This window comes from Oryctolagus cuniculus, chromosome X (assembly GCF_051225735.1).
Source record: "Oryctolagus cuniculus isolate XC-2025 breed Fujian yellow rabbit chromosome X, ASM5122573v1, whole genome shotgun sequence".
Classification (NCBI taxonomy): domain Eukaryota; kingdom Metazoa; phylum Chordata; class Mammalia; order Lagomorpha; family Leporidae; genus Oryctolagus; species Oryctolagus cuniculus.
The window spans coordinates 73,391,252-73,407,549 of NC_142888.1; the positions used below are offsets into that span (position 1 = coordinate 73,391,252).

At 43.3% G+C, this 16,298-nt stretch overlaps 2 protein-coding genes across 4 annotated transcripts in view; one reads left to right on the plus strand and one right to left on the minus strand.

The window, feature by feature from the left end:
- The window catches only part of LOC100353812 (A-kinase anchor protein 17B), a 39,710-nt gene extending 31,093 nt beyond the window's left edge, over positions 1-8,617 (plus strand). For all 3 annotated transcript variants that reach the window (XM_051827340.3, XM_070067100.2, XM_089324133.1), the window contains one exon: positions 758-8,617. In XM_051827340.3, the coding sequence (XP_051683300.1) occupies positions 758-2,035 (1,278 nt within the window). In that variant the 3' untranslated portion in view covers positions 2,036-8,617. The remainder of the gene's footprint in view (positions 1-757) is intronic.
- Positions 7,717-15,431, minus strand: PGRMC1 (progesterone receptor membrane component 1). Its single transcript, XM_002720260.6, has 3 exons — positions 15,021-15,431; positions 11,655-11,810; positions 7,717-9,026 (listed from the first exon to the last, which is right to left on the minus strand). Exons 1-3 carry the CDS (start codon positions 15,346-15,348, stop codon positions 8,923-8,925), a joined length of 588 nt encoding a protein of 195 aa, XP_002720306.1. The 5' UTR covers positions 15,349-15,431; the 3' UTR covers positions 7,717-8,922.
- Positions 15,432-16,298: the final 867 nt, after the last annotated feature.

Genomic DNA, 16,298 nt, shown 5'->3' on the forward strand with positions numbered 1-16,298 from the left:
AGATTTTCTATTTGCTGCTTCACTCCCCAAATGCCTGCAACAACTAGGGCTGGGCCAGGTCAAAGGCAAGAGCCAAGAACTCTATCCTGATCTCCCACAAGGGTGGCAGAGATTCAAGGGCTTAAGCCATCACCACTGTCTCCAAGGTGGTGTATTAGCAGGAAGCTGGAATTGGGAGCAGAGCCTAGACTGAAACTCAGGTGCTCCCAATATGGGAGGTGGGTGTCCTAACTGCTGCAACACCCACCCTCACGTCTGGTTTCTTAATGAGGCAGGTGAGACAAGGCAACTCGGGGACACATCACCTGTAATCCATAGTAAGAGGCTGACCTAAGAAGCAGAAAGGCCATTTATTTGTTGAACCTGTTGTCTCTTTTAGACACACATGTCACCCTTCAGCCCTTTCTTGCATCCAGAGTTTCTGGGAGAACTAGAGGGTGTTTTTTCTTTCTCTTTGTTTCCCCAGCTCCTATTACTATCAACCTACCAGAGTAGGCATAACAAGTTTTGATGAAATAAAAAAAGAGCCCTATGCTTTGAAAGCCATGTAAAGTGTGGTACTTTCTGACATAAGCAACTCATATTGGATGTTTAATTTTGTGCCTCCTATTTCTTTAGGACAATGTTATTCCTAATTTGGATCTATCCCAGGTATTAGAAGTCTCTTGAGAATAATGTCAGAGAGCCCAGTTTTCTTTGGAATATTTTAACCTATTTAGTTTTTCATGTGATTTTTTTTTTAACCTTTTCTTTTAAGGGATCCACACAGTTTAACTCCCAAGAGGTCAACATTACAGGCCCTGAAGCTAATCATGGGAACACATTGGAAATACTGAAGGAGGAAGAATCAGACACCCAGCATCTTCAAAATCAAGAAGAGATACCAAGATATCAGGTTGCCAGGTCAGACAGTAAAAGCAAGCAAAAAGTGAAGAAAAGAACTAGGACTCACTTATATAAATCTTCCCACAGCTTTGAGAAACAAACATTAAGATATTCAACTAGAAAAGAAAGACATGGAAAATTATTAATGGATGGATGCCATTATAATTTGTTTCCTGACCAGAATTCCTGGCAGGTTACAATGATTCAAGGTCAGTCTCTTGAGGAAGATGACCACCACAGCTCTACTAAATCCTATTCTTCTAGATTATTTGAGCGAGATGGTAGCAGGAAACAGAAGATCTATGAAACAGATGAATTTATTGACTACCTATTAAACTACTATCAAACACCAAAATATGCCCGTATCTACCTAGAACCAAGTCACATAGAAAGCACATGTCAATGGCAGAGGGATGTCCATACTAAGGGAAACGGATTTCAGATCAATTTGAGAAAACGTAGGCATCATTCAATCAATTTGAACCAAAAGCAAAACCTGGAAGGGCGAGAACAGGTTCAAGAAGATGATGACTGGTCGAAGATATGTACTCAAGAACCTGAGCATAAACCACAGAAGAGAGGAAAAGTGGAGTATGCCAAAGATTGTGCTAAAGGGTTAAAAACTGATTGCGACCATGCCGCCAGTGAAGCTGGTGATCAGCTGTCCCCAGTTGATGGAAAACGCAACCTGTCAGCAAAGATACCCGCCCACCAAGTCCAAGATTCCAAATCTGCAAGGCAGAGCCAAGTTTCCTCATCCTGCAGATCAATAGACTTAGAATTACAGCTGACTGACTTCTTGGAGGAAATCAGTAGTGATTCCGAATGCTTCAGTGAGACCCTTAGCATAAACCAAGAGGAAAGAGACAAATCTGTGGCCACATATCATAGTTCTCCAGAAGAAGGACCCCTTGACAGTGATGAAAGCAACGCGGGGGAACAAGCAGCTAGATCAAGTCAGCAGGCCTTCTCTTCAGAATGGAAACATGATGGCGAGCCAAAGCACTCTAAATACAAGCTGAAGACCCCAGACAAAAGGTCTATGTATGAACTTAGCTACGCATGGTTTGAGGGTGACAGTGATTTCATTAGAAACGAGAAGAACAACAGCCACAAAAAGAGAAAAACCAGTTCCCAAATACTTGTTTGATGAAGGCTCTTACCGTGAATCCAGTTCTAGTGATCCATCAGAGGACATCACAAGAAAGAGGAGGAAGTTCAGGGTAGTATATTTGCCCAGAAAGTGAATTATAGACCCTGCCATGTGCCAATAACATCATCAAAAAAGGCTAATATTTTCTATTTGGGAGATTTTTCCAAAAGAGAGACTCCTTGGAAATCAGAATATAATGAGAATGCAAGAAGGTCTAAAAGACAGATGACTTCTTAAGAATTCATGCTCAATTCTGATAATAATTATAATAGACATAATAAGCGGGAACTCATTACTGACTTATTAGTGACTGTGGAAGTTGTTTAGAGGGAAAAGCTACCCTAATTCTTTCTATTGCAAATATTTTAATGGCCACTTTAATTAGGAACACCCGGTTCACCAATAAACAGATTGTGAGAAGACGATGAAAAACAAAACATGGCTTACGTAGTTAGCAACTCTGGAGCAAGAGAATCACATTGAAAAGCATGAGGAGGGTCAAATGCAAAACTTTGTTTCTCTTGCCAAAGTTGAAGGTGTACATCAAAATGACTGCAGGTGTGTTGGCAAGCTTTGGAAAGACATCCAGATTTGGAAGCCTGGTAAAGCAATGTGCTTGCAAAACTTCCTCCAAAGACAGACATTTTAACAATTTAACTGCAAATTGAGTTTGGTGCCGTGAGAGAGATTAATATTGAGAGGGGCTTGATATAGCCTTCTAAGGCTCTTTAGCTGTCACAAATTCATCATTTAGTGTCATTTATCTTCAAAGATGATAGCAGAGAATAAATGAGGATCCTTTTACATATTCTTTTATTTGGTCAGAAACACCATGTGCAGCAACACATTTTCCTTTTATTTAGGATTAAGTGTAGATATGAGATGACAGCTAGAACATATAATAGACTTCTTCATGACATTAGAGTTTTGTGAGCACCCCCTGAAGGAAATTAATCTTGCTAGAATGTTCATAGTACTCAATGAGTTGTCCTTTTAGAGACTAAGTTTTGGAAGAATTTTAAATGGGGTTCAAGTTGTCTTTTGAGGTTTAAATAGATAAGGGGACCATTAGCAAGGGTGTTTTTTATTTTTTCTTTTCTTAAGAACTCCATGTCTTTCCATTTCCATGAAAACAACAGGATTGAAGTGATAACCAGTGGGATTTGTAAAAGGAAATAATGAAAGCTCCTGGGGCAGCAATAATGGCACTTGGGAAGAGAGGACGTGGCATTTCCATTTCAGGTTATGTAATCCTTTCACTCAGGGTTGGGTGACATCAGTTTGTAAAAAGTCACTGAATATCCCCAAACTGACTTTTATACAACAGTAACAAGTGCCTCCTCCAATCCTCAAATAATGCCATGGAGTTAGGAAGAGTCAAAGGAAAAGCCCATAGTTTTCTAGCTGCAGAAAAATTATATATGTGCAAGATTTGTAAACTCTTAACCTAAGCAATTTATCTTTATACCGAATTGTTTTGGACTTCTTAAATATTTTTAAATTGAGATATTTTATAGATTCTTAAAGACTTACATCTTAGTGCAATGCATGTTCTGTAGAAAGCTAGGCTGATTCATGCTGCCTTACATCTGATTTAGGACCTCAGGGGCAGTAGGTGCAGTAGGTGACCATCCCCCCCCCCCAAAGCTATCTGTACTTGACCTGGCTGTTGAAGACATCAATGAGATTAGAGACTGCAACTGCAAAAGGTGATTTTTAATCCACAGAAGCAGTAGAAGGCAATATTTTCAACATGACATGATTCATTTCCGTCTTCATATGCTATTTTGTAGACAAGTGCCAGCTGGTAGAGCCACATAAGATGCCAGTCAGTGTGGTTGCCCAGAATGTGGACACGAGGCACACTCATAACCAGCCTCTTGAACAACCTGGCATCTGAATGGGCTACAAAATCTCCTCATTTTCTAAAAAAGGATTCATTTATTTATTGGAAAGGCAGAGCAACAGAAAGAGGAGAGAGAGAGACAGAGAGAGACACAGAGACAGAGACAGAATCTTCCATCTGCTGATTCACTCCCCAAATGGCCATAGCAGCCAGAGCTGGGCCAGGCTGAAGTCAGCAGCCAGGAACTCCATCCTGGTCTCCCACATGGGCAGCAGTGGCCAGGCACTTGGGCCATCTGCTGCTGCTTTCCCAAGCACATTAGCGGGGAGCTGGATCAGGAGCAGAGCGGCTGGGACTGAAACCTGCATTTTGATATGGGATTGCCAGCATGGCAAGTGGTGGCTTAACCTGCTGCACCACAAAGCTGGCCCCCAAATCTCATTTACCTGGAGCCACAAGTTGTTTCATTGATCTCTCCTATTCACATTTTTATGAAGGTGCGTTAGTACATGCAGAAATTCAGCAATGATGGTAACAAAGCAGATTGTATTTCTTATGAAGCTAAGAACCAATGAATGAGTTTGTTGGCTCTCTCCTGTTCAGTTCCACTTTCAAGCTAATGACCCTGCCAGGTTTGGCTTGCCAAATCTGAAAAATTGCTTATGGGGCGAGTGCCTTTTCTCCTCTGAGGACTAGCAGTGACTACTAATATTCAAAGTACTGTTTTCCAGAAGAGCCTTTGGAACTATCAACAGCTTGTATTCTGTCAGACCAACTTTCTGGGAACTGGGTATTGTTCTCCTCCAACGAAAACCCACCTCCTTCCTTCTTTTTTCATGGTTTACACCACTGAAAAAAGAACGTTTTGGGTCTGTCATGGAAAGCAACTACGCTTGTTTTGAAAAATACTTTTTTTCCCTGTAATTTAATAACTTTTCTTTGCAGAGTTTTTAGGAATAGAAGCAATTTGCTGCTCAGTAAACAGATATAAAATAAATTGCAAAATACAGCATGTGCAATTTTTTGTATAATATTTAACTGGTGCTAAGTCATTTCTATATAATATTTCTGTCTTATTTGTTTGCTCATTCCTGTCTTGGGACCTAGAAGAGAGTAAGAATCCTGGTTTTATGTTTTCTTTCTGAACAACCCTGGACTTTTATAGCTGTCTTGTGGTAATGCATTCTAGATCTGAGTCAACCTCTTTTTCTGTGTAGGCCTTAAAGGAGGAAGAGAACAACTTATTCTGTACTTTTCAACTGAATGGCTTAGTAAGGAATGAAACTGACTTGAAAATAATGTAACCACCTTCTCTTAATATTAACATACTCTGTTGTGCTGTTATTTAAGTGGTGCAGAAGTGTTTGTTGAACCTTTTTTTCTGTGTCAAGTAAGGGCCTGAACTTTAAACTGCCTTTTTCAATAGGTATTTTCATGTTTTTCCTAGTATGGGCTGCTGATAGTGCTGTAAGAAATCTAAATATCTGCCAATGTATCTTTGGTTCCATTTGAATTTCTCAGGTAGAAAGCCATGTAACCTGCTAATTTTGAAAATAAGAGCCAAATATGTGTATTTTTGTTTGTTGCAAAAACTGTTTAAGATGTTAATTTTTAAATAAACGCTGATAATTTCACTCTGGGAGGAAAACGTCTACCTGTAGTATGCTGCTTTGCACTAATGTTGCTGATCTTTCTTTTCTCATTTGTATTGCTAGAAAAAATAACACCTACTTAATTTTCAGATATATTAAAAAATACTGTCATAGTGAATATTGAGTCTTTGTTCATTTACCATGTGTATCAGCTAGAACATTGCAGAGCCACAGACTTCTCTATGGAAATATAGCTTCCTAATTTTAATAGGTTACAGCTTCTCCTTTTATGATGCTAGTTGATGGGGCCTGAACCTGTCAGAGCTCATGGAACTGGAGATCAGAGTTTTATTTTCATATTACATAAACTTAATGTTTTGGTTTAAGGTTATCATCCCTTCAATATGCACTGTATCAGTGCTATTCAAGGGTAGCAAAACTGACTCTGGGATTTCATCTCACTCCTACAGCATTGTGTGGAAGTTAGGGGTCTCGGCAGTCAGTCTTTGACCATTCAAGAATTAACTGCATTTTCACACAAGACAGAAAACTGTCTCTAGTAAAATCTGGGCACTTTGGCGCTGAGCCAGTCCTTGTTGGGTTCAAAGAGCTCTGATAGCAAGGGATGTATGGATGCCTGTCCTGGATCTAGAATTTGCATAAACTTGGCCCTCTGAGGCAAGGTGAATATTACATTATACAGTGAAGTAGACACTGAAAACATGTAAAAAACACATAGGGCATGCTGCTTATGAAGATACTGGTAATGAGAACCAAACATCTGTGAAGCTAGTTGGATAATAGCAGGTGGGATGCCAACAGATGCTAACCTGACACCTCCTACACCGGACATGCAGCTGTGCTACTAAGCAAGCCCTCTTCTTGAATGGTGCTTTTTCTATAACATGGCTTTTTTACATGCTTACTGGGTTTGAGAATTGTTTCCATCAAAGTCCTGCCTTACAGTACTAACCCTTCACGCGTAATCAACACAATGTTGATTCAGCTCTGAATGGAAGGGATGAAGCTACTGGACTGAGGCATTAATGAAGCTCTGGATGTTTTCCTTTTGGCATAAGACAAGCCTATTTAGCTTTGTAAAAAGGAATGGCCCAATCTTTAGGTGTAAATGAGATCTCAGGCAGCAAAGGTGGCCTGACTTCTCTCCCCAACTCTCCTCACAAAGCATAAGGCACAACAGGTTGTCTGGAACAAGACAGGCACTTGAATATTTGTTGAATAAAACCTAGTGGGGAAAAAAAGCACATTTAAAAAAATACATGCAATATGGTTTGATAGCACAAAAAATAGAAAGCTGTCAGCTTTCTTTGGGTCAAGGGGTACATCTATTGTAAGAAAACACTGCCAGTTTCAACATTAAAATGACAAAACACTAATATCCATGGACTAGTAGGTTGTCCATGTTTATATTGCTGACTGCATATGCAACTCTGCTATCATTCTGACATGAAGTTAATTAGCTTTGCTCCCATAAGGATTCTTGGTAGTTTCCTTATCAGACAATATATTAGACAAAAACAAAATCCTTCCTTAGCACTTGGCAATGACAATGCCTTCAGTAATGTAACATTATCCTTTATTAGCTTTGCTATATACTTCAAGGTTCAGGTCTGCCTTTTCTAGTTTACAAAGCTCTGGGTAAAAGTTAGCATTTGATGAGCCAGAAAAAGCAATTCAATTCATCAATTTTTAACAGGACAAGGTGGTATTTGGTGTGAGCTCTGCTTGAGGTTTTGCCCCTTTATAGACTTGTTTTGAATTGAATACAAAAAAATCTGCACTCAAAAATGAAACTCTGGGGGCAGGTGTCATGGGGCAGTGGGTTAAGCCGCTGCCCACAACACAGGCATCTCATATGGGCACCAGTTTGTATCCCAGCTGCTCCAATTCCAATCCAGTTCTCTACTAATGTGCCTGGAAAGGCAGTGGATGATGGCCCAAGTGCTCGGGCTCCTGCCATCCAAAAATGTGAGACCCAGATGGATTTCCAGGCCTCTGGCTTCAGCCTGGCCTGGCCCAGCCTTGGCTGCTGTGGCCATCTGGAAACCAATGGATAGAAGTGCGTGCTCTTTCTCTCCCTCCTCCTCTGTCACTCTGCCTTTCAAATAATAAATAAATTTTTTTTTGAAAAAATGAAATTCTGGATTTTGAGCTAAAGTAAAATGATTGCATTTGGTTCCTTATAATAAGTTCTAAAAAAACTAAGCCACCATACTATATTGAGTAAAATCATTTTATTAACTGAACAAAGCACTTCATCTTGTTTTGATTTGAGGTAAAACCATTAAACACAGGTCACAAGAAAATACAATGACTATTTAACTACAATTACAGAAGTCTGAAACCTCACTAGTTGTTCATAGTACAATTTTACAAATTCATACAACTGTAGAGTCTACTTAAGCTAAGTTTAGTGTTAACCAAAGGCGGGATATCACAGGCCTAGACACACCTGACTACTACTTTCGCAGCGACTACACTTTTGGAACAACATAATGACTGTCACCTTATGAATACACTTTAAGGACCACTTGGCTAGTGACATGTACTGTTTCCTCATTTTTCAGAGGTGTGCATGGAGGCTCTTAGGACAAATACCTGCTCCCATTCAGTATGCCCTTCTTTCAGGTCAAATTGTGTTGAAAAACCAAATAATCATGGCTCCACCGTGAACACAAGGATTGGGACTATAGTCCCATAATCGTCTTCATATATTTAGGTTTTATAGGCAAGCCAGCTTAGGTTTTTTTTCCAAAGCTTTCTTTTAAATGTTCAGATCCTGTTGTAATCCGAACTGCAGATTACTGTGCTTGTGAGAGCGTCTGTGGGTCCACGTGAGGGCAGAGACCACAATGCAGTCCAAAGCACAGCATATATGTTTTTTTCCAACTGAGCCCAGCTGTGAGATTTCATTTTGTTATGGACAGCTCTTTTCAATCAATCCCAAAGCCTTTGGAACACTGCAGATTCGCTTTAGAGGTAGATAAAACAGAAATCATGCAGTTAAGTCAATTGAGAACAGAGGGATTTTCTATCTTTAGAGACATCATGACTAAACACTGATCCTTTGTTCTTAGTGCACATCAAACATTTTTCACCTGTTTGGGGAAGAACCCCAGCCTTAACCGTTCCTCACGAAAAACGGTCTTACAATTCAGCCTGTACTAACTACAGATAGAAGAGAAACACCATTAATGTTTGCATTGCAGCACTGCGGTTCACTTTCTGGATTTGTGACACATAAACATCCCATGCATTCTAAGACAGAAGTTAATTTCATCAGTGTCACTAGCGATGTTAATTAAAAAATTTACAGCAAGTTCCAAACTTTTCTAAATATCGAAATCACCATGTTTTAAAGACAGACTGTAATGTTACAAATGATTCTGCAAAATACAAAAATAGATATGCTTCCACCGAATGCCTTAATCATTTTTCCGCGCAGTCTCATCCTTTGGTTCGTCCTCATCTGAGTACACAGTGGGCTCCTCCCCTTCCTTCAGCAGTTTGCCCACGAGGTGATACTTGACTGGAGGTAGAGGAAGAAAACACAAACGGTCATTCTTCATGCTTTGGAAAAAAATCACTATCCTAACGCCTTTGAAAACATTCCGTACAGGCCTACAGACTCAGCAATGTGTGAAGTTTCTTGAAAGACCCAAAGGCAGTTTATAGCACAGTCCTTGCCAGCAGAAGTGACTGCTTTGTTCAGGAGGCAGAAGTGTAACAGGTAGTAATGTCTAGCAATGAACATGCACAGTAGTGTCAGAATGGACTGCTTGTGTTGTTGGGAGTGACTAGAAGAGCAAGGCCTCCTTATGAGTTACTGAGAAGCGTTGCAGAACACTTCGTGGAAGGAGGCTACACTTGGGAAAATATGTAGAAGCATTTGGGGAGGGAGATGTCCAGAAAATAAAAACACTATGCACAAAGGGACACAGATAAGGCTGCACCCATCTGGGGAGCAACAAAGAGAGCCAACAAAGAGGGCAGCAGCAGAGCTGGAAGAAGTAGGGGACAAAGTTGGTGAAGTGATGTGGGTAAATATTGTGAAATATTTGGAAAGCCAGCATGAGGAGTTTGGACTCATCCTATAGGTGCTAAAGGGCACGGAAGGTTTGTGGGGAAATAAATGACGTGGTAAAACAGTGTTCTAGCAACAATATTATCGCTGTGGAGTACAGGGCAGATTCCAGCCACAGAGACGAGCAGCAGGGTCACCAGGGGGCAAGTGTGCCGAGCCAGATGGGAAGGAATCGCAGCCAGGAGGAGGGTGCTGCTATGGGAATGGAAAAGAGGGATCCCATACACTTTGACCGGAGTTAAGGAAGTGCCAATGGGATATCCAAAATGGGGACTCTGCAGAGGGAGCCACCCTAGAGGGGCACATGACAGGCGATCAAAGCTGGAGGTTGATATTCCAAAAAGCACATTCCTGGAAACTTTGGAGAAAGAGTTTTTGAGAAAGAAGCCATGTTGTAGGGAGGAAGGAGGCAGACAGGAAATGAAGGAGTGGCTAGGGACAACAACTTCTTCCAAGTTTGACAGTGAAGAGCAAGAATCACAATCTAGTGGATACAAGGATAGCAGGAGACAGAATCTTACCTGGCATGAGTTAGAAACCTATGGGCAGCCACAGGAAGTGGTAAAGGAGTCGGGAGAGGACTGGGGATGTTGGAGAAAACAGAATAGTGTAAACCCCAATGTAAACGCTTGAGAGGGGATGGAGTCAGCCAACACCACATTAATGCAGCTAAATGAATGCAAGGTTAATCGTCTCAAAGGCAGAAGCTAAGATGTGCAAGTCTCCTCTTTATGAATATGGGTAGGAATTAGAGGAGTGGCCAACCTGTCTAACCAGGTAACCAGAGCTACTTTTGTATGAAATAATCATTGGGAACAACTGGAACTTCCCTATTTGAACATAGCATAAAGGTCCCTAGGGTGCTTCGGGAAGGTGCAAAGCAAATAAAAGCCGGGTGGTGCCTGGGAAACCTGCCTTAAGGGGAATCCACATGGGCGTTGGGTGTAGCTGAGGTGTCATAACAGTATTTAGAGCTAGCCTCAGTTTAAGGGAGAGACATAGCACACTTTTTCTCCCACGAACAAAGGCAAGTTCCAGAAAATAAGCTAAAAATTACAGTTCACTGATTTCATACAGAAGACGCTACCATTACAATGGCATCCACAGGATACAAAAAAAATGGGGACTATGTTAGGTAGCTGAATTACATTTTCAAAGTAAAAAGACTTGCCTCTACACATGCAAGCTAAACTTAGTGTGCTAGAGATCCAAACTCAAAAGTAGGGCTATATCTAGCTAATTATTCACCAAGAATGCTCTCTAAGGTCAGTATTAGTTTCAAAGAAAATGGTTGTATATAGCCAAAAGAGGATGTAATATTTAACTAGTTATAGAATAGTAAAAGCACATTTTAGATGAAAAATCTTCCTCAGAGAAATGATCATGGTTCTTATATGCTGTTCCATAAAAGCTGGGAAAGGTTATTGTTCCAATTCTTGGCAGTGAAACATTGCTAAAGTGATAAACATTTAGGTTGGAACTTAGCCCCTCTTTCCTCCTTCCCCTCAAAGACCTCAGCCATAACATGAGCCCAAAACAAGTGTCTGTTTTTTCTTTCTAAAAATGCAGACACCATTGTTGCTGGGCAGATTATAAGCATCATTTGTAGATGAGGCCCATAGTTAGGCTCAATTAGATTCAAAGAGAAGCTGTTTTGCAGAACACAAATCTCCTATTCTTCAACAGCTATGTGGGTTGCTTTTAAACGGCAGGCTCTACAGAGAGGGCTTATGAAAAAATCCCCCTTTCTATAGCCAAGAGGGTCACTGTCCCTTTCCCTATACATCCAACACCAAATCCTGGTGTGGAATCTCTGCAAACTTCTCAAAAAAATGTAAAAGTCCAAACCCAGAAGCCAGATTTCCAGAGAACTAACTGAAAATTGGTATACAATCATAGCAAGTGACTCAGCACTTCTGCAATTACTCCAAGCCATGAACTTGATCCATCCAAGATTCAGGAGCCTATCAAAATGCACCTAAGTTTCAGGTTGCTTAGAAATAGCTATTGTCCTGCCCCGATTCCCCATTACTGGTAGAAATTTGATCTGTGCACAATTTTAAAAATGCTTACAAGTGAACTGAGAGTCCCAGTCACTCAGGGTCTCCCGCTGGGCAGGAGTGAGGTCAGAGAGGTCATCATACTCATCCTTCAGGGCTTCCTTATCCAGGCAAAACGTGGCAAGGCCCCTGGAGGCGTCTCTTCCAGCGAAGACCCCGTATGGTCCCTCTTTCAAAAGAAAACACAACCGAAGACCAATTCTTTATTAGGTAGTACAGAAAACAGTTTCCTTACCTATCAACATAAAAGGCCCTCTTTTTGAATATCAAATTCCATTCTGAAACCATTAGTGATTATTGATACTTTGATAATTATGGAGGGAACACTGAGAGACCTGTTGTCATTCAACTTTTAAAGAACCAAATCAAAATGCCACATATTTTCATCAGTCTCCTGTGATTTCCAAATAGCTAATTAAAAAGTCATAAATGGTTATCTCCCGAGGTGGTAGTGGGGTAGTGGTAGTGATAGAGAATAACCCGAGCTAATACTGAGTTCATGGGTTAGTATTTAACCTCAGGACATTGAACCTGACGCCTTGCTCTGTTCTGGGCACTTGGGCTACATCAGTGAGAGTTATGGTTTCTTGAGATAGCAACCACTAATGTATAAATGAAAACATGTCCTTATAAATGTTTTCTGAAATGTTTTAACTAGTCGAAGGTATCTTAAAGAGATCTGCGGCTGTGAAACCGATTGAACATTAACTCATGACATCTGCAGAAATCAGTTCACGTGTTATCAGAATCAGTGGTTCAAAAAAATCTATCTGCATGTTACATAACCTTCACTGTCAATAAATCAGAGCTGGAACAGGAGAGATCAGTTTCATCTTATCATTTTGGACCGGCTTGAAGAGAAGACTGTGAAAAAACTAAAATGTTCATGGAAAAAAAAACTTAACCAATACCTTAAAATCACTCTGTAAAATTCAGAATGTTATTATAAAATGACATTTCGCCAAACCTGAAGGTACTTAAAAGTGGATGTTTGGACTTATTTAAATATTGCCTAAGTAAATGAAAAGAATCCAGTGCACTTTAAACAGCATGTTGTTTCCCAAAAGGTAGATTGAATAGCAACCACAACATTTATAAAGTTGATAGGTAACCACTAGGCCAAGTATCAGTGAATCAGGTTTCAATACAGCCTGGCCATCTGAAACTTCAGTCTTCCATGATTTTTTTTTCTTTTTGCAAATCAGATGAATTTTATGATCAACTTTTAGATGCAATTAAAAACCCAAAGAAAAATGGTTGCTTTTATTCATAATTAATTACATGCCACCATTTCACTAAAGAAGGTTAAAAAAAAGCTTTACGGATCTTTTGGAAATGTACCTGTGTGGTAGAAATGGTAGCAGCAATTGTAGCACCAATGGTTGGTAATGGGCACAATGCACTGGCTTGAGCCTCACCAATTCAGAAAGTATGGTCACTGGATTGGTAGAGCGGAAGCGAACCTCACAGCACTGAGTGAAGATGTAGGGAAAGCATTCAAAGTCTTTGGAGAATACGTATTATTCACTAGAATGTAAACACTTTGCTTACTGCTATACTCCCAGGGCTTACAAGAGTGCCTTACAGAGAGCAAAAAGCACTAGAAGGGACAACTTTTAGGGATTTTTTATACCATTAAGTAGCATTTCCACCATAATGCTGCCATATATTCATGAACTGGCTCAATGACAATGCAGGGTAGAGAATTAAAGATCTCACAACAGGGCCATTCCTGTAATTTCTCAAAGGGAAAACAAAGGCCCAGAGAGAACAATGCTTTGCACCAGATCACACAGCTGGCCAGTGACCTGGTCACGACTACAATGCATGTCGCCAGACTCCCAGTTTTAGGTTCCCTGCACAGGCCCACATTCCCCTCAATGACTCTGCAAAATATAATCGTATGATGATGCTCCACGCACATGTTTGCACATGTTTATGTTTATTGATAGGCCCTATTTTAAGTGGTGAGTAATGTGGTTTTCAAATTATCTTGATAGTTACAGGCCTACAGAAAGTAGGCAAGTTAAAAGAACTAAGTGAGATTAAGGGCCTTAACACATTTGATTTTGATTAGTTGGGGTGTAAAAGAAGTTGTGGGTATGACCCATTTACTTCTCCCTCCCAGACCACACCCCTAGATCTCCCTATGTTTAGAGGAATGCCCATTTCCTTTCCAAGTATTCTAGAAAACAAGACTTTCCAAAGCTGGCTGTTTCTCAGATTCACTGGGGGGGTGGGGTGTGTGTGTGTGTGTGCCAAAATGCAGATTCCTGGATCTCCCTTAGGGACTCATCTGTGGTTGGTGGGGGGGGGGGGGGAGCGGGGAATCTATTTTTTTTTCCTCAGATGCATCAGGTGATTCTGTTGGGCAGACAGGTTTGGGAAAACCTTGTTTCTAAGGAATCTTATTTTTCCCCAAATCCTCCCATCCAGCAGCCTTCACAGCATACCCCTTTTGTTTCTCAGGATCCTCCCATATCACTCTCCCTCCATTTTTAATTTTTGGGGACTTCTAGTCCTTTCTCTCTTGCTGTAGACTAAATACCGTGTTACCTTCCCGGTTTGCCACGTTACCATTGTCCACCGCACCCAGCCCCCTTCTCAAGCCTCCCGTGTTCACCACACAGGCTTTCCTCGGTCTGCCACACACAGCACGCGCGCACACACATACCAAACCCATGCCCGACTCATACCTCACACATGCCACATTCCAAACGCGCGCGCACACTCCTCCCCCCACCACACATAGCACACAGACACGCGCACACCGCGCGTGCACACACACACACACACACATCACTCCTCACTACGCACAATGCTTCTACCTGCTGCTAATCCCGTCTCTGCTTTCTCCCACACCCTTACATTCCTCCGTGGCTACTCCGGGCGTCATTGGCTTTCGGGACTACTCCAAGTCTGGATCTCTCTCCTGGCCGCTTTCTAGACGATCTCATTTCCTTTCTCGGACCTGACACCAACCCGTCCTTCCAAGATCCCCCAAACCTGCTGCCCTCGAAACCATCCCCTACCCCAGGCCCTTGCGCTCTGATGTGCCCCCCTCCCTCCAAGCGTCGCGGTTCCACCCTCCAGGTTAGGCGCCACAGCCGTTTTCTTCCATCCCTATCGCTAGCAGCATCGGCCCGGATCTGCGTCCCTTCACTGGCCCGCAGCCCCTCGAGAGCGCCTCTGGTCCCCTGCCCGCGTGAGGAGCCGCCCCGCCACCACCGCCCGGCTCTCAGCCCGCCCGCCCTCCTTGGCTCGCCGCCATTACTTTCCCCCTCGGGGGTGCCCCGCTCCCTCCTCGCTTCTCCCGAGCCCAGCCCTTTGCCGGGGCCCTCTTCTTTTGTCTCCGCGCCGCCCCCGCCGGCCGCCGTACCGGGTCCATAGAACTTGCGGCCCTTGGTCACGTCGAACACCTTGCCGTTGATGGCCATGAGTATGCGCGGGTCCTGGACGCCGTCGAAACGCCGCAGCTCGGCAGGGGTGAAGTCGCGCCGTTTGAGGCGGGGCAGCGGGGGCGGCTCTTCGTCGTCGCTGTCGCTGCTGGCCCCGGGCTGGTCCCCGCGCACGATCTTATAGAGCAGGAAGATGCAGAGGCCAAGCAGCAGCAGGTTGAGCGGCGACGTGAAAATCTCGTGCAGCAGCCCGCCGCCCTCCAGCTCGCTCAGGTCGGCGCCCGTCGCTACCACATCCTCGGCAGCCATGATCTCTGGAGCAAAGGTTGGGCCCGGTTAGGCAGGGCTCCGGAACTCGCTGACTTCCCTCCCTCTCTGCGAGCTAGTGGCGCGCGGGGTTCAGTGGCGGATGAGGACTAGAACCAGGAAAGGGGGCGGAGCCAGTCGGGGCGGAGCCTCCCCGACCCGCCTCCCTGCCCTGTTCAGTCTGGCCCAGCTCGGCTCACCCCCGCCCCTCCCCAAACACACTCAGCCTCTGGGTCTTGATTCCCTTCCCCCAGCCTGCTCCTTCCTCGGTGCCTGTGGATCGGAGCTCCCTCCAACTCAGTTCTGCCCACCGAGCTCCCCCCGCCGGCGTCACGCCGTCCTTACGCCGTGGTCTAACTCATCGCGACACAGCGCGCCGCCTTCCTTGGCCCCCAGCGTTGCTCCTGGCAGACCGACAAGCTGGGAGAGCCTTGACGTTGCGCGGGGGGGGGCGGGGGGGGGCGGGGGGCTCTGTCTGAGGACCCCTCCTCTACCCGGTGCGCGCTACACAAAGCTCCCTTTTCTCTTGCTTCAGGCGGCTCCTCTTCCTCCGGTTTCGCAGTCCCTCAATTTTCCTCCGGCCATCCCCCAAGAGAAAGAAACTATCCAAAGAAACAGGAAACTCATTCCTTGAACTCCTTTTTCCACCATGGGCACTCCATTCACTTTCCAGGGAGCTCTGACACCCACGGGATTAAGTCAGTGCACAGGCCTGTCTTGACAACTCTCCCAATATCTGGGCAAATGGCTCGGATCACTGGATTTACTTTGCGTTTGTTCTCAGAAAATAAACTCTTTTGCAATCACTGATTTGCTTAGTCACTAAGGCAGCCAACAACGTTCTCTTGTTGCGCTTTTGTCGCCGCTCCCCCCCACCCCGAGTAATATCCCAAATTTCTTTGGCAGCACTCTTAGATTCAAAGTCTGTCTAGCTACCCTGGCCATCTCAATAC

Bases quoted from the DNA above. Each gene is read 5' to 3' on its own strand.
- PGRMC1 (XM_002720260.6), bottom strand. From the start codon at position 15,348: ATGGCTGCCGAGGATGTGGTAGCGACGGGCGCCGACCTGAGCGAGCTG. The intron at 11,811-15,020 runs GTACGGCGGCCG...TTCTTTTGAAAG, and splicing joins CCGCAAGTTCTATGGACCCG to AGGGACCATACGGGGTCTTC. The intron at 9,027-11,654 runs GTAAGCATTTTT...CTCTACCTCCAG, and splicing joins CTGGGACTCTCAGTTCACTT to TCAAGTATCACCTCGTGGGC.